Source organism: Thalassophryne amazonica, chromosome 9 (assembly GCF_902500255.1).
Source record: "Thalassophryne amazonica chromosome 9, fThaAma1.1, whole genome shotgun sequence".
Lineage (NCBI taxonomy): Eukaryota > Metazoa > Chordata > Actinopteri > Batrachoidiformes > Batrachoididae > Thalassophryne > Thalassophryne amazonica.
Genome location: NC_047111.1, coordinates 28,622,451 through 28,643,823, shown reverse-complemented (window position 1 = coordinate 28,643,823; position 21,373 = coordinate 28,622,451). Strand labels below are relative to the sequence as shown.

Here is a 21,373-nt window from a genome sequence, read left to right as displayed (position 1 = left end):
ATCTCTTTGAGCCACTGCAGTCTGCTTTCAGAAAATATCATTCCACAGAGACGGCTCTCACTAAAGTGTTGAACGATCTTCTGCTTACAATGGATTCGGACACCACTCTGGTTCTGTTGCTGTTAGATCTCAGTGCTGCATTTGATACAGTGGATCATCATATTCTACTTGATAGGCTGGAAAATCATTTTGGGATTACTGGGAGTGCCCTTGCATGTCTGACATCATACTTGACCAGTCGTTCTCACTGTGTTTTGTACAGTAACACTACCTCTAACCTTAGTGACATGAAATTTGGGGTTCCACAGGGGTCTGTCTTAGGCCCCCTGCTTTTCTCCCTTTATATAGCACCCCTTGGGCACATATTGCGGCGTTTTGGGATTACCTTTCACTGCTATGCAGATGATACTCAGTTATACAATCCAATAACTGCTGGTAATCTCGTTCACATAAAATCCTTAGAAGACTGCCTTGCAGCAGTGAGAAGTTGGATGTCTAGAAACTTCCTACTTTTAAACTCTGATAAGAGTGAAATGATGGTTCTTGGTCCGGTGAGACATTGGCATCAATTAGACCAGTTAACGCTCAGCCTCCGCTCGTGTGTCATACATCACACTGACAAAGTGAGGAATCTTGGGGTATTTTTTGATCCTTCATTGTCCTTTGGCCTCCACATTAGAAATATTAGTAGGACTGCTTTCTTCCACCTGTGAAATATAGCGAAGATTCGTCCCATCCTGTCTATGGCTGATGCTAAGACCCTGATCCATACATTTATCTCTTCTAGATTGGACTACTGCAATGTTCTATTTTCTGGTTTACTGCAGTCTAGCATTAGGGGTCTCCAATTGGTTCAAAATGCTGCAGCCAGACTTTTGACACGAAGCAGAAAGTTCGACCACATTACACCCATTTTGGCATCCCTTCACTGGCTTCCTGTCCCAGTGAGATCAGATTTTAAGTTTCTGCTACTAACCTATGTTAGATAAATTATACTGTGAAAACATGTTTATCATTTATCAGCTATTACGTCTGCTCATTTTAAATTTTCTTTCTGTACCTTAAAAAGTAAAGGTACAGGTCACAAGTAAATCGCATTTTTTCAACATTTGGATTCAATGTTTATGCACAAACAACCTATAAAATTATTCATGGACTGGCACCCTCCTACCTAGCTGACCTAATTAAACCTTACGTACCGGCCCGGGCTTTACGTTCTCATGGTGCAGGACTACTTTGTGTCCCTAAGGTGAATAAGAAGTCTGCAGGTCACAGAGCTTTCTCTTATCGTGCCCCTGTTCTGTGGAATGATCTCCCTGCATCAATAAAACAGTACCATTCTGTGGAGACTTTCAAGTTCAGACTTAAGACGCACTTATTTTCCCTTTCATATGGCTAGCATACTGGTACAGTTTTGTTTTACGCTTTTTACTCTTTTAATTAATTTTTATTAGTAATTGGAGCGGGCCGCTGCCTCAACTTTACATAAATTCTGCGTCTTTTAGTGAAGTTTAGGGCTAGTGGCCGGTGATCACCTTAGTATTTCTCCGTTTTTCTTTTTGTTTATTGCTGACAAATTATACAGTATTTCTTGTCTTTCTGATGCCTGATTCTGTTTTTTCTCTCTGTTTAAGTTGCAGCTCCTTCCAGAGATGGGAGTTGTGTTCGTGTTGGCGATCCTTCTGTGAATTGTTCTGTAATTATGTCTGCAGCGTGGCCCAAGCAGAGGGTCACCCCTTTGAGTCTGGAATGCTTGAGGTTTCTTCCTCAGAGGGAGTTTTTCCTTACCACTGTTGCTCTGGGGGTTGGTAAGGTTAGTCCTTACCTGTGTGAAGTGCTTTGAGGCAACTCTGTTGTGATTTGGCGCTATATAAATGAAAATAAATTGAAAATTGAAATTGAATTGAAATTATTTCTCTGAAACATCTTCAAAATATATAAGAAAAATTGCCCCCACAATTTTATTTATACAGAAATAGAACTGTTTGAATGTATTCCGCCATCTTTTATTATTTTGTTTGAGCGAGCAACCAATGTGTGTCACGGTGCCTTTACTTGGATTGTCGGTATCCGCATCACGTCACTCAGCATTTGCACAGATGACACATCTATTTTGGCCCCGCCTAGCTGGTGGCATAGCGACCCCTCATCGTTCGTTGCTGTTAAACGTCCACTCTGATTAAAGATGAATGGCAGCTCGTCACATTGCCTCTATCGCTCGTAGCTAATCTGACCACATTGTTAAGACACCTTGACACTTGCACGAATTTGATCCCCGCACTGGCACGCAATCTTGCATGCCAATAAGTAATCTCGTCATAAACTGTTGTAAACTGCGCATAAATTTCATGCAACTTGCATGAACTAGTTGTGAACACTGCGCAACCTACTCACAAACACTATATGTCACTGCGTGTCAATGTGTGCCATTGCACACAGGGCCTCGCACAGTTTATGAGTTTACAAGTATCAAGGTGGCTTTTCAAGCGTACCCTCTAATGACACCATTGGCATGACAAATTGGGTGCCAGTGTGGGATCAAATTAATTTAAGTGCCAAGGTGGCTTTACTTGGCAGTTCGTCTGTGGGCTCGGTACAGGTGATTGAAGCGGCTGCGTGACTGCCACTGGGCCTACAGCAGACATCACCTGAGACACTACATCAAGTTTGCACCAGTTAAAGTGTGCATGCTGCTGAGGTGCACATAAAAATAAGACATAAAGAGGAAAAGAGAAATACCAACCATGAGCTGCAGGTTCAGTGCTGGGCGCAGTGTCTGAGCACACAAGGAGAGGAGGTGTGGAACAGGAGGAACAGCATGCAAATAAAGGAGAAATGGGGGAGGAGGAGGAGGAGGGGAGGGAGTGGGGCAGGGGGAGAAAACAAATGACATCCATAAGCAAGCATTCAGAAGACCAGAACATGACAAAAGACATAAGGCTTAAGGGAAATCAAAGGGAACCAAAAGCAGTGCAGAGATAAACACACAAATCCACATTTCACTCCAAACGCCGGACGATCCGCTCAGAGGAGAGTGTGATGACTGCTGGATGAGATACTGTGTGCAGGCACAAAAGACCCCATCAACCAGACATAAATGTGCAGCTGTGCATGTAAAACACTTTACTGTCGCTTTAAAAAGCCACGGGTTTTACCAAAGTACCAATGCTGAGATGACATGGTGAGAGGGATAACTTTCAGCGTGTTAATGTTGCATGTTGATGGCCACGAACCAGAGTGTGGCAGCGGTTGGCACGGTTGCCTCACAGTAAAATGTTCTGGGTGTGAGTCCAGAGTTGGAAGAGAGTGAAGCGGTAGTGGGTATGCACCGCAGGGGCCGCGTAACAAAACACACCCGGAATCCAATCTGATTATTACGACCAAAACAAATTTGCAAAAATGCACTATGAGCTACCTTTCAAGCCACCAACAAATTTGAAGGGGGGGGGGGAAGGTAAAAAAACTGATTTCACATGACTTTTTAATAATTCCGACTTGCAACATGAATCAGAGATTCAAATTAGACATGCACATAAATCTGATTTTTACTGCCAGTCTGAATAAGGCCTTAGATTTGAATGTGGCCAATGATGGTGTTACACTGTAACGCTCCCAAACAAGGGCGCAGACAGAAACATGCAGCCAACAGAAAGAGAAACACAAAGAGCAGCAGGCATGGCATATTGCTGAGATGAAATGCTTTGATGGAGAAAATATGTTTCTGAAGAGTAGTTCAAACAAAAAATGTGAGTCTGTAAATGATTATCAAAGTAGGGCTGCACAAAGGAGAAGAAAAGCCAGACAGTAAAACTCTGAAATCAGTTCAACACAAGAGACTCTAACACAGTAGATCATATTCAGTCAGGTTGGTAAGCATTTGGGCATTTACCGCTGTACCTCTGAAAAACTGAGAGTGGAACTTTGTCTGCTGAATATTGACAGTGCTTCTTTGCAGCCAATGTTGATTTTTGAAAAGCCTAAATTGGTTGAGCAAGCTGCTCTTTGGGACATTCTGACAATTTGTGGACACCAATAGGTTTCTGACCACAGGTACTGTGAGTGTTGTGTGGAGTGGAGTCAGAGTCTGACATCTTCCCAGTAGTTCATTAACCCTTGGAGCCCAAAGGACATTTTCTCAATTTTGGCTTCCCTTTTAAGCTATTTGCAAAAAGTATAATCCTCATGTGTTGCAAATCACAACCACAACACGACGTTGGAAGCATTACAGGAAGTTTGAACATGCCCAGCTGTTAAACAATTTCTTGGATACTCACTCGACTGAAAGCCATCGAAAACCGCCTGAATCTTACGAATGGTTATCAACACGGAGGTGTTTTGCTATGGCGCAGCGCCATGAGCGGCTGGGTGCCGACGCGCGAATCCATCCGCACGTCTTTCATTACAAAATCTCCTTTAACAGTGGAATGTCTGGATAAACTGCTGATCCCGAGCGCTTCTGAAACTTCTCTGTTCTCTCACGACGTCCTGGGTCAACAGAGGCTTAAATTTGGACATTTTCAGCTTGAAACAGGCTGACGACGGTGGCTCGGGGCGCAGTGCGCTGACAGGCTCCATGGGCAGTCCTTAAAGTGACAGTAACACTCCATAATCTCTCATCAGCCGTTAAAATTTTCACCGAAAACCATCTGAATTTCTCGATGGTGTCCACTTGGATGTGTCTCACGGTTTCTGAAAAAATTTTGATCAAGCAAAGCGCCAGTCTCTCAGGAAGAAGTCAGACAAATGAATTCCGACGAGGGAGGTGGACCAGTGCTCACTCAAAGCCTGCCAACAGGCGAATGACGCAACCGACAGGCGTGAAAAAAACTCACGCATGCGCATGAGGGTTCAAGCTTGTCTGATGTAATCACACGTGATTCAAATCCATATAGTTTTTAAAAAAATAAAAAGGTTGGTTTCTTTTCTAATAGACTTTGTGTATATATATATATATATATATATATGAGGTTTATTAGAAAACTAACCGGCAGTTTTATATAAAAAAAAACTATATGGATTTGAATCACGTGTGATTACACCAGACATGCTTGAACCCTCGTGCGCATGCGTGAGTTTTTTCACGCGTGTCGGTGACATCATCCGCCTGTGGGCAGGCTTTGAGTGAGCACTGGTCCAGCCGTCTCGGCTAAAATCCTTTGTCTGAGAGGCTGTTGGAGACGGCGCGCGTTGCTTTATCAAAATTTTTTCAGGACCTGTGAAGGATATCCGAGTGGACACTATTCGAGAAATTCAGCTGGTTCTCTGTGAAAAGTTTGACAGCTGATGAGAGATTGTGGAGTTTCTTTCGCTTTAAGGACAGCTCACAAAGCGGATCGGTGCGGAGCGGTCGGAAGTGGCGTCCGTCTGGCTGTTTCAAGCTGAAAACATCCTAATTTAAGGCTCTGTTCACCCAGGTCATCGTCAGAGAACAGAGAAGTTTCAGAAGAAGTCGGCATGAGGAGTTTATGCGGACATTCCACTGTTAAAGGAGATTTTGTAATGAAAGAACGTGCGGGCAAATTCGCCGAGTCGGTTCCGTGACGACGCCGCAAATCCGTCTGCGCCGCGACAGGAAAAACACTTCCGTTTTGAAAACCATTTGTAAAATTCAGGTGGCTTTTGATGGCTTTCAACAAGTGAGTATCTGAGAAATTGTTTAACAGCTGGGCATGTTCCAACTTGTCCGTTAAGGTTTCCAATGGAGGTGTTTTTCCTGTCGCGACCCCCAGCGGTCAGGTCCGGCCCGACATGCGAATCTGCCCGCATGTTCTTTCATTACAAAATGTTATGTGGGCCGCTGAAGAGGAGGTACTGCTGGCCCACCACCACCAGAGGGCGTCCTGCTTGGAGTGCGGGCTCCAAGCACGAGAGGGCACCAGACCCAGAAGAAGTGACAGCTGTCACTCATCGCACCAGCTGTCACTCATTCTACACCACTATATAAGCCGGACTGCAACTCCACCTCCCCGCCGAGAAATCGACTACTGAAGAGGTAATTTTCTCTGCTGACTCATATCCTTGAGTGATAATCTGAGCTTCTTTTACAGCCGTTATCCTGTGGTGTTCGTCCTTGTCTGTGGGATTGGCGTTTGGTGTGACAGCGACGGCTTCGCCTCACACCCCAAACCAGATAAGTGGATTAAACAGGAGCTGCACGAGTGTGTGATTGGAGGTGGAGGTGCTCCCTCCTAACTGTGTGCGGACTGTGGATTACTGAGTGTGCGGACTCACACTCATTCATCTTGTCTTTGCTTTCTGCCAGCAGTACCAGGGTCGACAGCCGAAGACGGAGGCCACCTGGGGACTCGGGACTTGGCGGCTCCGGTGTTCTTCAGACCGTTGGTGGTGGAAGCCGTGTGGGACGCGGCTTCTCTCTCGTCGGGGGTCTTCTATCTTCGAGCCTGCCCACACGTCACCTGGTGTTTAATTGACTTTGCAAATTTTGTATATTTAGTTGTGTATTGTCACAACATTAAATTGTTACTTTTTGGCTTATTCATTGTCCGTTCATTTGCGCCCCCTGTTGTGGGTCCGTGCTACGACACCTTCCCAACACAAAATCTCCTTTAACAGTGGAATGTCCGCATAAACTCCTCATGCCGACCTCTTCTGAAACTTCTCTGTTCTCTGACGACGACCTGGGTGAACAGAGCCTGAAATGTGGAAGTTTTCAGCTTGAAACAGCGAGACGACGCCGCCTCGGAGCGCAGATCGCCATCAGGCACCGTGGGCCATCCTTAAAGTGACACTTACAGACCAAAATCTCTCATCAGTCGTTAAAATTTTTTACCGAAAACAAGCTGAATTTATCGAATGGTGTCCACTCAGTTGTGCCTTACAGTTTTTGAAAAAAGTTTGATCAAACGAAGCAGCAGTCTCTGAGCCATTCCTAAACAATGAAAAAAACGACGAGAGGGTGGGCCACTCCTCACTCAAAGACTGCCCACAGGCGAATGACGTAACCGACAGGCGTGAAAAAACTCTAACATGCCCATGAGGGTTCAAGCATGTCTGATGTAATCACACGTGATTCAAATCCATATGGTTTTTGAAAAAAATAATGTCAGATACTTTTCTAATAGACCTCATATATATATATATATATATTCTTCACTCAGATTGCAATAGCCAATCACAGATTAGCCTTTCTGTCCATAATTTACCTGTATTTTGGCATGCTTGGCACCAGAAAGTTATGTTGGATCGAAAAGGATCCAAAAAGGCTTGGACCAAAAGTTATATTGGATCGGTTCCCACTGACCAACAGCGTTAGAGCTTACTGCCAACAGCTAGCCAATCATAGCGTGGCATACGAAGGTCAGGAACTAGCTGACAGACGCTGGTTGAAAAATGGCAACAAACATGTCAACAACAGCAGAAAATCGTCTGCCAGCGGGGTTTGCTGAGTTCACAGAGGAGGAACTGGTGGAAATATTGAACTCGAAGGATGCCAAACACACTAAGAAGGTAGACAAGCACGCTACTGACGTTTTAGAAGCATTCATATGCTGTTCACAACAAAATAAATTGATCAAATTTACTTGAGTCTTTTTTGTTTGCCTCTACTGGTGGTTGGCTCTCACTGCGGTATTGTATCACTTCCTGTTCCGGAGCACAGCGGTGTTTTGCTGTATCTGTTAGCTGTTTAATCTGCACAGTTAGATTGATCTAGTTACCTAGATATCGATTTGTTTCACAGTGTAATCTTCACGTGCCTTAACTAAAGCACTCCCTCTGCTGAATCACCTCTAAATTATTTACACATTATTCACTTTGTGTGTTTTTAGGAATCCGCTAGCTTAGCGCAGCTACTAACTCTTAGCCGGTTTAGCATGGCGGCTTCTCCTGTCTCTCCTGCACTTTTCTGCTCTGGGTGTGAAATGTTTAGTTATTCCTCGGCCTCCTTTAGCAGTAATGGTACTTGTAATAAGTGTAGCTTATTCGTAGCTTTGGAGGCCAGGCTGGGCGAATTGGAGACTCGGCTCCGCACTGTGGAAAATTCTACAGCTAGCCAGGCCCCTGTAGTTGGTGCAGACCAAGGTAGCTTAGCTGCCGTTAGTTTCCCTCTGGCAGATCCCGAGCAGCCGGGAAAGCAGGCCGACTGGGTGACTGTGAGGAGGAAGCGTAGTTCTAAACAGAAGCCCCATGTACACCGCCAACCCGTTCACATTTCTAACCGTTTTTCCCCACTCAACGACATACCCGCCGAGGATGAAACTCTGGTTATTGGCGACTCTGTTTTGAGAAATGTGAAGTTAGCGACACCAGCAACCATAGTCAATTGTCTTCCGGGGGCCAGAGCAGGCGACATTGAAGGAAATTTGAAACTGCTGGCTAAGGCTAAGCGTAAATTTGGTAAGATTGTAATTCACGTAATTCACGTCGGCAGTAATGACACCCGGTTACGCCAATCGGAGGTCACTAAAATTAACATTGAATCGGTGTCCATCCCACTTTGGATGGAGCAGCTCTCGTTTCTAGAAATCTGGCCAATTTTCTTAAATCCTCCAAACTGTGACTATCCAGGGTTGGGACCAGGAAGCAGAGTTGTAGTCTTATACACCTCTCTGCAGCTTCTCTCCCCCTGCCATCCCCTCATTACCCCATCCCCGTAGAGACGGTGCCTGCTCCCAGACCACCAATAACCAGCAAAAATCTATTTAAGCATAAAAATTCAAAAAGAAAAAATAATATAGCACCTTCAACTGCACCACAGACTAAAACAGTTAAATGTGGTCTATTAAACATTAGGCCTCTCTCTTCTAAGTCCCTGTTAGTAAATGATATAATAATTGATCAACATATTGATTTATTCTGCCTTACAGAAACCTGGTTACAGCAGGATGAATATGTTAGTTTAAATGAGTCAACACCCCCGAGTCACACTAACTGCCAGAATGCTCGTAGCACGGGCCGAGGCGGAGGATTAGCAGCAATCTTCCATTCCAGCTTATTAATTAATTAATCAAAAACCCAGACAGAGCTTTAATTCATTTGAAAGCTTGACTCTTAGTCTTGTCCATCCAAATTGGAAGTCCCAAAAACCAGTTTTATTTGTTATTATCTACCATCCACCTGGTCGTTACTGTGAGTTTCTCTGTGAATTTTCAGACCTTTTGTCTGACTTAGAAGTGCTTAGCTATTATTAGACTCAATTGGCTTAGCTCAAAATGTAAATGAGTCCACCCACCACTTTAATCATATCTTAGATCTTGTTCTGACTTATGGTATGGAAATTGAAGACTTAACAGTATTCCCTGAAAACCCCCTTCTGTCTGATCATTTCTTAATAACATTTACATTTACTCTGATGGACTACCCAGCAGTGGGGAATAAATTTCATTACACTAGAAGTCTTTCAGAAAGCGCTGTAACTAGGTTTAAGGATATGATTCCTTCTTTATGTTCTCTAATGCCATATATCAACACAGTGCAGAGTAGCTACCTAAACTCTGTAAGTGAGATAGAGTATCTCGTCAATAGTTTTACATCCTCATTGAAGACAACTTTGGATGCTGTAGCTCCTCTGAAAAAGAGAGCTTTAAATCAGAAGTGCCTGACTCCGTGGTATAACTCACAAACTCGCAGCTTAAAGCAGATAACCCGTAAGTTGGAGAGGAAATGGCGTCTCACTAATTTAGAAGATCTTCACTTAGCCTGGAAAAAGAGTCTGTTGCTCTATAAAAAAGCCCTCCGTAAAGCTAGGACATCTTACTACTCATCACTAATTGAAGAAAATAAGAACAACCTCAGGTTTCTTTTCAGCACTGTAGCCAGGCTGACAAAGAGTCAGAGCTCTATTGAGCCAAGTATTCGTTTAACTTTAACTAGTAATGACTTCATGACTTTCTTTGCTAATAAAATTTTAACTATTAGAGAAAAAATTACTCATAACCATCCCAAAGACGTATCGTTATCTTTGGCTGCTTTGAGTGATGCCGGTATTTGGTTAGACTCTTTCTCTCCGATTGTTCTGTCTGAGTTATTTTCATTAGTTACTTCATCCAAACCATCAACATGTCTATTAGACCCCATTCCTACCAGGCTGCTCAAGGAAACCCTACCATTATTTAATGCTTCAATCTTAAATATGATCAATCTATCTTTATTAGTTGGCTATGTACCACAGGCTTTTAAGGTGGCAGTAATTAAACCATTACTTAAAAAGCCATCACTTGACCCAGCTATCTTAGCTAATTATAGGCCAATCTCCAACCTTCCTTTCTCTCAAAAATTCTTGAAAGGGTAGTTGTAAAACAGCTAACTGATCATCTGCAGGGGAATGGTCTATTTGAAGAGTTTCAGTCAGGTTTTAGAATTCATCATAGTACAGAAACAGCATTAGTGAAGGTTACAAATGATCTTCTTATGGCCTCAGACAGTGGCCTCATCTCTGTGCTTGTTCTGTTAGACCTCAGTGCTGCTTTTGATACTGTTGACCATAAAATTTTATTACAGAGATTAGAGCATGCCGTAGGTATTAAAGGCACTGCGCTGTGGTGGTTTGAATCATATTTATCTAATAGATTACAATTTGTTCATGTACATGGGGAATCTTCTTCACAGACTAAGGTTAATTATGGAGTTCCACAAGGTTCTGTGCTAGGACCAATTTTATTCACTTTATACATGCTTCCCTTAGGCAGTATTATTAGACGGCATTGCTTAAATTTTCATTGTTACGCAGATGATACCCAGCTTTATGTATCCATGAAGCCAGAGGACACACACCAATTAGCTAAACTGCAGGATTGTCTTACAGACATAAAGACATGGATGACCTCTAATTTCCTGCTTTTAAACTCAGACAAAACTGAAGTTATTGTACTTGGCCCCACAAATCTTAGAAACATGGTGTCTAACCAGATCCTTACTCTGGATGGCATTACCCTGACCTCTAGTAATACTGTGAGAAATCTTGGAGTCATTTTTGATCAGGATATGTAATTCAATGCGCATATTAAACAAATATGTAGGACTGCTTTTTTGCATTTACGCAATATCTCTAAAATTAGAAAGGTTTTGTCTCAGAGTGATGCTGAAAAACTAATTCATGCATTTATTTCCTCTAGGCTGGACTATTGTAATTCATAATTATCAGGTTGTCCTAAAAGTTCCCTGAAAAGCCTTCAGTTAATTCAAAATGCTGCAGCTAGAGTACTAACGGGGACTAGAAGGAGAGAGCATATCTCACCCATATCTCACCCCAATAGAGTGCTTCGCTCTCAGACTGCAGGCTTACTTGTAGTTCCTAGGGTTTGTAAGAGTAGAATGGGAGGCAGAGCCTTCAGCTTTCAGGCTCCTCTCCTGTGGAACCAGCTCCCAATTCAGATCAGGGAGACAGACACCCTCTCTACTTTTAAGATTAGGCTTAAAACTTTCCTTTTTGCTAAAGCTTATAGTTAGGGCTGGATCAGGTGACCCTGAACCATTCCTTAGTTATGCTGCTATAGACTTAGACTGCTGGGAGGTTCCCATGATGCACTGAGTGTTTCTTTCTCTTTTTGCTCTGTATGCACCACTCTGCATTTAATCATTAGTGATTGATCTCTGCTCCCCTCCACAGCATGTTTTTTTCCTGGTTCTCTCCCTCAGCCCCAACCAGTCCCAGCAGAAGACTGCCCCTCCCTGAGCCTGGTTCTGCTGGAGGTTTCTTCCTGTTAAAAGGGAGTTTTTCCTTCCCACTGTCGCCAAGTGCTTGCTCACAGGGGGTCGTTTTGACCGTTGGGGTTTTACATAATTATTGTATGGCCTTGCCTTACAATATAAAGCGCCTTGGGGCAACTGTTTGTTGTGATTTGGCGCTATATAAAAAAATTGATTGATTGATTGATTGAATGTTTAATGTGATCAGCACCATGGACAGCTCAACATGTGAAGCTTGAAATGTCTGTTCAACAATCATGGACATGAAAGCGGAAATGACTCTTTACTTTAATGTCGCTCTTGAACAGGAAACCCAACCACTTGGCTGATGTTCATGCTATAATCAGATAAAACTAGTGACGTAATGGTTTGGAGATTTCATAGACACAGTTTTGTAGCTGCCACCATCATTCTGAAACTGTTGACTGCTTACAGCAAGAAACTCGCTTTGAGTTGAGGGCGGCAGCACTTAAGATACAATTTCCACCAATTCCCACTGGACTGAACCACCCACATTTACACCTCACATCCCGTCTCTGTGCCATGTGCTGTGTTAGCACAAAAACAATGCATGAATCATTCTTCACTTTGTCGTTGCACCTCCATGACAATAGGGGTAGCTTTATATTCATGGTGCAAGACTCAGATTTATTTCATCCTGACACCAACTGTGGCATCAAAACTCAAAACCTCAAAGTACTCATTAAAAAAAAGGAATCTTATACCTCTATATAGCTCAGAGTGATTGGAAACATTCTTTACGAGGTCTGTGAGAAAAGTATCCGACCTTTTTATTTTATGCAAAAATTATATGGATTTGATTCATATGTTTTTTACGTTTTTACGAAGCTTGAACCTTCGTGCGCATGCGTGAGTTTTTTCACGCCTGTCGGTTGCGTCATTCGCCTGTGGGCAGGCTTTGAGTGAGCACTGGTCCACCCCTCTCGTCGTTTTTTCATTGCGAGGAAATGGCGGAATGATTTGGGCTTTGTTCCATCAGAATTTTTTCAGAAACTGTTAGAGACAGGCAGCTGGAAACCATTCGGAAAATTCACATGGCTTTCGGTGAAAATTTTATGGGCTTCACAGAGATTACGGAGTGTTACTACTGCTTTAAGGACGGCCCACAATGGTGCACGGCGCGCCGCACTCCGAGCCGCGATCGACAGGCAGAAACCACCATTTCATTTCTAAACTGATGGCTGTGTCGATCCGGGACCGTCGTGTACAAGAGGAGGCTTCGCGCGTCACGACGGATTAGCTGATGGAGCGAGACAAAGAACACCTCCGTTTTGGAGTGTTAGAGGACAAGTTGGGACATGTCTATCTCGGCTTTCAGTGGCTTACCAGTCGAGTAAGTATAAGAGAAATTGTGGAGAGCTGAGCAGTCAAAAACGGAGGTGTTCTTTGTCTCGTTCCATCAGCGAATCCGTCGTGACGCGCGAAGCCTCCGCGTGGCTTTCCATGACAAAATCTCTTGTTAAAAGTGAAATCTGCCGGAAAATGGCTGATGTCTAGCTCTTGTGATAACCAGAGAAATTGCACACGATGGTCCTGGAGTCATACAGCGATCCGTTTAGAAATGAAATGGTCGTTTCTGCCTGTCAATCGCGGCTCAAAGTGCGGTGCACCGTGCTCCATTGTGGGCCGTCCTTAAAGCTGTAGTAACACTCCGTAATCTCTGTGAAGCCCATTAAAATTTTCAACGAAAGCCATGTGAATTTTCCGAATGGTTTCCAGCTGCCTGTCTCTAACAGTTTCTGAAAAAATTCTGATGGAACAAAGCCCAAATCATTCCGCCATTTCCTCGCAATGAAAAAACAACGAGAGGGGTGGACCAGTGCTCACTCAAAGCCTGCTCACAGGCGAATGACGCTACTGACAGGCGTGAAAAAACTCACACGTGCACGAAGGTTCAAGCTTGGCTGACGTAAAAACATATGAATCAAATCCATATATTTTTTGCATATAATAAAAAGGTCGGATACTTTTCTCACAGACCTCGTATATGTGTGGTAATTTGTCAATTCTATAGCCTCCCTCACACTGGCATGTTATACTTGCCAGTACACGGCGCCCACCCGTGTGTGTATCTGTGTGCCATTCAGTGGCGTTTAACGTAGCGTGCAACCCCGATGTCATCTGCTGCTTCCTGACCACTGTTTCATCAGCTTTAGCTGTTTTTTTTCTTTCTTTTTCATTTTATCATGAAATTGTAGTTTCTGAATAACCTGATGCTTTCCAGCGTCTCACACAGATGGCGTCTGAGTGGCATGTAAATGGCGACCCCGGAATGACTGACAAGTGTCACGAACATGACTGGCGAGTGCCGGTGTCGTAGACCGAACGGTCCGCCCCTAAAAATCGGTCCGCCTTTTGCATCTGCACATACTTTATTTTTGACCAAGCAGCACGTCTGAGATGGAGTCTCTTCATCCAAAGAAATCAAATGGATTAATGGGATTATTAACCATCAGATGATAAAAGCAAAACCTCTTAAGTCATTCTAAAGTCAGTTTTAAGCACAAACGAGGCCGTTTTAAGCAGAAAGTCGTTGAAATAAATTGACGCTTGAATTGACCGACACACAGTGAACGCATCAGCTAGCAGCTCATTTAGCCGCGGCACTCTGATCGCTTCCGGCGCCTTTTATGATGAAATAATGCTGAATTTATGTGGAAATGATTGTTGTGCTGAGATAGATGATGACTGGAGTGCAGTTTGAAGCAGAAATGAGGTGATAATCCATGAACCACGTCATCACCACGTCATTGTGGGACCGATATTTTAGGGGGGCCGTTCGGTCGGTGACATCGGCAACTGTGTGGCGTTGTGTGGCATGTTTGTGGTGGATAATTGTGAGTGGTACACATGCCTCTAAATGCCACAGCCCTATGGTGCTGAAGATGAATCTCACCAGCCAAAAACAGAATTTGTTTGAGAACAGAAACATAAGAACCTGAGCAGGTCATGAACACAGTACTGATATTTTTTTTTATTATTATTATTTTAGCTAATTCCTCCCTGAACCTCCTTTATCACTTCTGTCTCCTTTTGGGCATTAGGACCACAATACTACCTGCAGAGCACAACATAGTTCAACATTAAGAAGGTGTGTTGGGCTGCAGACTTGTGTATCCCATGATGCCAAGTGCAGTAAAAATCTCTTTGGACTGTAAGTCAGTTATTGTATTGTGATTGACCTTAATCTAATTTGTTCCAGCTGGCTAGGTCCAATTTTTAAATTGAATCAAACTGAGCAAAATGGGGAGAGGAAAAAAAAAAATCCCATATTATGTGGCACACTGTGCACGTGCTGTGAGGTACTGTAGAGGCACATCTAAATTCATGAAATTCTTAAATGACTTCACCAGATGGTGTTTGTGTAATTTTAGACCCTGACAAATGCAGTGGATATGTGTTCGCTTTCTCTCCCTGCCTGGATTGTGGTCCTGTCTATAGCCTGTGTTAAATGAATTGGCTGTCTGTATTGTTTACGGCCTCTCATCAATTAAAAGTAATGGCAGCCTGCCACCTGATTGTTTTATTTGCAGAAGGCAAGCGGTTATTATCAATTTTCCTCATTCGGGGATTAAGTGGCATTGTTCATTCACCTGTGTGTGGAATTATGGAATGATTCATCAGTGTGCTGCTGGGACACAGAAAGTTGAAGTAATTTGAGAGACTAAGAGGGAGGATAAGTGATGAACTCCTCACAAAGACAGCGCATCATTTGAACTTTTATGTCTGGACCATATTTCACATGGAAAGGCCTCCAAATGGCCTCCACAACCACTGCAAAGATAATCCACTACCGGCTGCAGCACAGAATGTCTTTTCTCCACAAACATCCTTCACCTTCAAACAAAGTCTTCATGGGGTTAGTTTGAATAACTTAAAGAGTATTTTCACCATGAAATAAATAAGGTTTTTACATGTTCACATTTTAGTAAGTTGATAACTTAGAAGTTGTTGGTACACACCTGTTTAAACAAGAGTCATCAGGAGATGATATTCCCCCCCGGTCCCCCAAAAAAGTGTCAGGGAATCACCCAAATACACATTTATGCTAAATATGAATGAAATTGGTCAACTGGTTCTTGAGCTATCATGCTAACAAGAGTGGCAATGACAATATCTTAAATATCTCGTTGTGACCTTGAAATTGACCCCAAGGTCACCCTAATCGGCTGGTGTTGGGGGATCACCCAAGTACACCCTTGTGCTAAATATGAATGAAACTGGTCACCTGGTTCTTGAGATATCGCCCTAACAAACAAAAACGGATGGGCATGCTGATCACTATATCCCCTCATATGTCATACTGGGGAGATACAAAAAACATTTGGACATACAGTACTGTGCAAAGGCTTTAGGCATCCCAGAGTTATAATAAAAATAGCATTTGATGCCCCTCGCCCTACCACCTTTTTAATTTGCATATCAACACGAAATCAGTTCCAACAAAAGTGAATATGTGAGGTATATTTAATAATAATAATAATAATAATAATAATAATAATAATAATAATAATTTATTTGTTAGTGTACTGGCCAGTAGAATACCACACAAACACAGTTGCACATGATCATGCAATAGTACAAAATGAAAATAGTTAAACTTGCATTCACCTTAAAATAATTTTGAGGTCCTGCGACTTATACACTGGTGTGACCTACATACAGAAGAATCACATGTAAATTGAACTCAATTGTCATATCGATTATCATAAAAGTTGAAATTCATCACACATTTCATTTATTTATGAAAGTTTATTCGGTTTTCATACTGATGCATTAAATCTGCCTACAAATGTTGCATTGTACTGTAGGTTGACAATGGTTTTAAAATAAACTGTTTTCTTGCAAAACTGGAATTGCAACATGAAATTTAGTCCAAGTTAAAGGGCAAATCGCACTCCAACACGATTTTAAAAAAGTGATATACCAAGTTATGAATTATTACTTAAAGCCTATTTTTATTCTCTTTATGAATAGTTTTAATTTTTTTTTGTTTTATTCTTTTACGTCTGCTTTTAATTATGTACTTGAATTTTTTTAATTTTTATTTATTTATTTAAATTTTTATGTTGAACTTTTTTGTAAGGTGTCTTGAGACACCTGGTTGTGATTTGATGCTTTATAAGATGATTAAATTAAATTAAATTACTTCCAAGTCTAACTTGTGCAAGTCCTGGTGACCACGTACCTTGAAAGTGGTGTCTGATTTCACTCCTGTTGTGTTCATACACAGAGCCATGCAGACCTCCACCATGTGGCACTGTGCTTTCTCCACAGCAAAATAGCCTTCTTTGAACATCTACTCATAGCTTAGCTTAGTTTAGCCAATGGTTTAGCTCAGCTTAGCCAATAACACAAAATGTATGAAAGCTGATCCATGTCATGGTTCTCGTGGTAACAGCGATCACTAGGCGTACAACTGTCCAACATGACCACAGAATCAGCTTTCCTAGCGAGACTCCCTAACGTCCCACGTTAGGGAGAGAGAGACCTAATGTTTAATAGACCACATTTAACTGTTTTAGTCTGTGGTGCAGTTGAAGGTGCTATATTATTTTTTCTTTTTGAATTTTTATGCTTAAATAGATTTTTGCTGGTTATTGGTGGTCTGGGAGCAGGCACCGTCTCTACGGGGATGGGGTAATGAGGGGATGGCAGGGGGAGAGAAGCTGCAGAGAGGTGTGTAAGACTACAACTCTGCTTCCTGGTCCCAACCCTGGATAGTCACGGTTTGGAGGATTTAAGAAAATTGGTCAGATTTCTAGAAATGAGAGCTGCTCCATCCAAAGTGGGATGGATGCCATCTCTCCTAACAAGACCAGTTTTTCCCCAGAAGCTTTGCCAATTATCTATGAAGCCCACCTCATTTTTTTTTGGACACCACTCAGACAGCCAGCAATTCAAGGAGAACATGCGGCTAAACATGTCACTCCCGGTCCGATTGGGGAGGGGCCCAGAGAAAACTACAGAGTCCGACATTGTTTTTGCAAAGTTACACACCGATTCAATGTTAATTTTAGTGACCTCTGATTGGCGTAACCGGGTGTCATTACTGCCGACGTGAATTACAATCTTACCAAATTTACGCTTAGCCTTAGCCAGCAGTTTCAAATTTCCTTCAATGTCGCCTGCTCTGGCCCCCGGAAGACAATTGACTATGGTTGCTGGTGTCGCTAACTTCACATTTCTCAAAACAGAGTCGCCAATAACCAGAGTTTCATCCTCGGCGGGTGTGTCGTCGAGTGGGGAAAAACGGTTAGAAATGTGAACGGGTTGGCGGTGTACACGGGGCTTCTGTTTAGAACTACGCTTCCTCCTCACAGTCACCCAGTCGGCCTGCTTTCCCGGCTGCTCGGGATCTGCCAGAGGGAAACTAACGGCGGCTAAGCTACCTTGGTCCACACCGACTACAGGGGCCTGGCTAGCTGTAGAATTTTCCACAGTGCGGAGCTGAGTCTCCAATTCGCCCAGCCTGGCCTCCAAAGCTACGAATAAGCTACACTTATTACAAGTACCGTTACTGCTAAAGGAGGCTGAGGAATAACTAAACATTTCACACCCAGAGCAGAAAAGTGCAGGAGAGACAGGAGAAGCCGCCATGCTAAATTAGCTAAGAGCTAGTAGCTGCGCTAAGCTAGCGGATTCCTAAAAACACACAAAGTGAATAATGTGTAAATAATTTAGAGGTGATTCAGCAGAGGGAGTGCTTTAGTTAAGGCACGTGAAGATTACACTCTGAAACAAATCGTTATCTAGTTAACTAGATCAATCTAACTGCGCAGATTAAACAGCTAACAGATACAGCAAAACACCGCTGTGTTCCGGAACAGGAAGTGATACAATACCGCAGTGAGAGCCAACCACCAGCAGAGGCAAGCAAGAGCTCTTCTCTAATGTCAAAGCTAAGCATCATAGCTTAGCTTAGCGCAATGCCACGACACAAACCACAAACACGGTGGGTTTCACTCCTTTGGGAAAGGAAGCACACTTTGTTAGGGTTCACAGAGGAAAAGGATAAAATCTGTGGTGAGATCTGTTTTTTTGAAGACCATTCACACGCTGTGGTCGGCTTCACTTCTGCTCTATCCCAGAAAGACTTCTTAAAAAAACTTCTTATTTTCCTCCTGCAGTTATCATCTTTGGAAAATACACAAAATACACTTTTGGAAAGTACACAAAAAACACTGATTTCACACGATAAAAAATTACATTTTCCCCGATTCATTTTAGGGGCGGAACTTGAGATGATGTCACCAAAATTCCTATTTCTCACTGCTTGTTGTTTCTGAGTGTTTGTTAGAGGCAGGTCAAATCAGGCCGACTTCCCCATGTTTATGACTTAATTTCTCTGGGCATATAGCACCAAAAATAAAATGAAATACATTAATATTTTCATAACTCTTTAGTGATTTAGAATAGTCAGCTCATTTGAGATTTTATTTACTTGTGATATGCATTTTAAGTGAAATAAGTAAAAGAAAAAACATCTAAATAATTTGCATGAAGAGTTCCAATTGAATAACTTAAATGAAATAATTTGACCACTTAGCAACACTGATACCTTTTAATTAAGCCAGTTCAACTTAATTAACCATGTCAAGCGCAAAAAAAAAAAAAAAAATCAAGTATAGCAAACTAAAGTCTTTACTAAATTTGAGTTAGTCTTGCTAAAAATGTCTCATCATAGCATTTAGCAGTGGCTTAGTTGGAATCTTAAGCCCCTTTCACACCGGGGCTGCTCCCAGTTGCTCCCTGTGGCATCATGACGACGCAGGAATTTCTGCGTCAGGTGCGCACAGCAGGGGGCAGAGAGGAGAACACAGCCTGACTTCTCTGCAAAGAGAAGTCAGAGTGCACAGTTTGGCTGCAGACACACTCTGACTTCTCTTCTACTTGTGCTGAGCTGCAGGGCTGTGCACTGAGTTCTGTTATAGTTTATCTTTCCTCCCTTGACTGTGAGATGCGCGCGCGGACGGACCGTCCTTAAGCAAATGTGGAGATGTCTGGAGTTCTACTTGATGTTGACATGTCCTGGACTTATGTCCTTTTTTAACTGTGATGAGAGAGTCTGAGCAGAGAAAGGAACTAACTGCCTGCAGACAATTTTTTTTTCTTTTCTTTCCTCCTTTGACCGCAAGATGCACGCGCGCGTGCGAACGGAACGTCAAGCAAATGTGGAGATGTCTGGAGTTCTACTTGATGTTGACATGTCCTGTCTCAGGACTTATGTCCTTTTTGTCCTTTTTTTAAACTGTGATGTGAGAGTTTGAGCAGAGAACAAGGAGCTAATGCCTGCAGCCAAACTTTTTTTTTCTTATAATTGTTCACATGTGCGTGCGTGAACGAACATCAATGAGTGGACTAGAGATGTCCAGACTTTTTACTGGATATTTCTGGCAATCAGTCTGCATTTTTTTTCTTCAGCATATAGTTTTTACTGCATTAAATACACGGTATAAAAACAATCCTGCGTGATTTATACTGCGGGAACAATGGAACACAGCAGGAATCATAAATTGGCTTCTGAGTCACGCCGAGTAACGCCTCTTTGCCCCGACTTGCGCTGGAACCACTTCCTTTCTGCATCGAGCACAGGATGCCAAAAAATTTAAACAGGTTTAATTTTTCGACTTTTGCCTGACTTGCTTCCTCCTTTGCGCCCCGCACGCTGTTGTGGCGCCGAGCTGCATCGTCTCTGCACTGAGTTGCTTCCATGCGGTGGCGTCATAATGATGCACGGCCCAACTGGGAGCAACCGGGAGCACCCCCGGTGTGAAAGGGGCTTTACTCTAATGATTGTAGCATATGTACTTATGTATGTGGCACCCCACCACCCCCACTCACACACAATTTCTCCTAAACACACACAACCCCCCCAAACAACCCCTCAACACACGCAATCCCCTAACACAACATCCCGAAAACAACCCCCCCCACACACACAACTTCCCAACACACACAATCCCCTAACACAACATCCCGAAAACAACCCCCCCCACACACACAACTTCCCAACACACACAATCCCCTAACACAACATCCCGAAAACAACCGCACACACACACAACTCCACCGAACAACCCCTCAACATGCACAATGCCTCCACAGACAACCTCCCCAACCCCCTGATGAAATAAGCATAGAACTTTTGAAGTAACTAGCAAAAACCTGCCAGTCTTCCACTGTGACATGACTGAGAAAGAGTGGACACGAAGGAAGGTTCTGGGACAACAAACGAGATAAAGCTTGGCAGTATTTAAACAGGAGAATAATGACAGCTTTGTGAATGTGAATTAATAAGATGTCAGAATTACATCAGTTTGTCAAAAAGATATCTTCATTTGGAAATACAATCAGTCTGTTGTATGGCTGGGGGGCCTGGCTGCCTTTTTGTTTCTCTTTTGTTTTTCCTTCCAGGTGGCTTGCATTTGGGACTGAGTGGCTGTGTAGCTGAGTTTATCAGGACCTCACCCTGATCACCTGCGGCTCGTCAGGACTCACAGCTGTGGTGCATCTACATGGATTGGAACATGGTCGCATTTAAGACTGGAGTACACAGTGTGTATTTGCCAGAGACTCGACCTTGTGACCAGACGGGTGAGATTGTCGTCTCGGGAGCCATCTCATCATCAGTGGATGCAGAGAACGTCCAGGTTTGATGCATGGTCTGTGAAAGAGGAGAGGGTGAGGTCTCACGCTCGTCAGC

General features: G+C 43.0%; 1 protein-coding gene across 6 annotated transcripts in view; it reads right to left on the bottom strand.

The window, feature by feature from the left end:
• The window catches only part of cadm1a (cell adhesion molecule 1a), a 1,471,967-nt gene that overhangs the window by 61,256 nt on the left and 1,389,338 nt on the right, over positions 1–21,373 (bottom strand). For 4 of the 6 annotated variants that reach the window (XM_034177827.1, XM_034177825.1, XM_034177830.1 and 1 more), the window contains one exon: positions 2,744–2,776. The exons of the other annotated variants lie outside the window; for them this stretch is intronic. In XM_034177827.1, the coding sequence (XP_034033718.1) occupies positions 2,744–2,776 (33 nt within the window). The remainder of the gene's footprint in view (positions 1–2,743; positions 2,777–21,373) is intronic. 6 annotated transcript variants of the gene reach the window in all.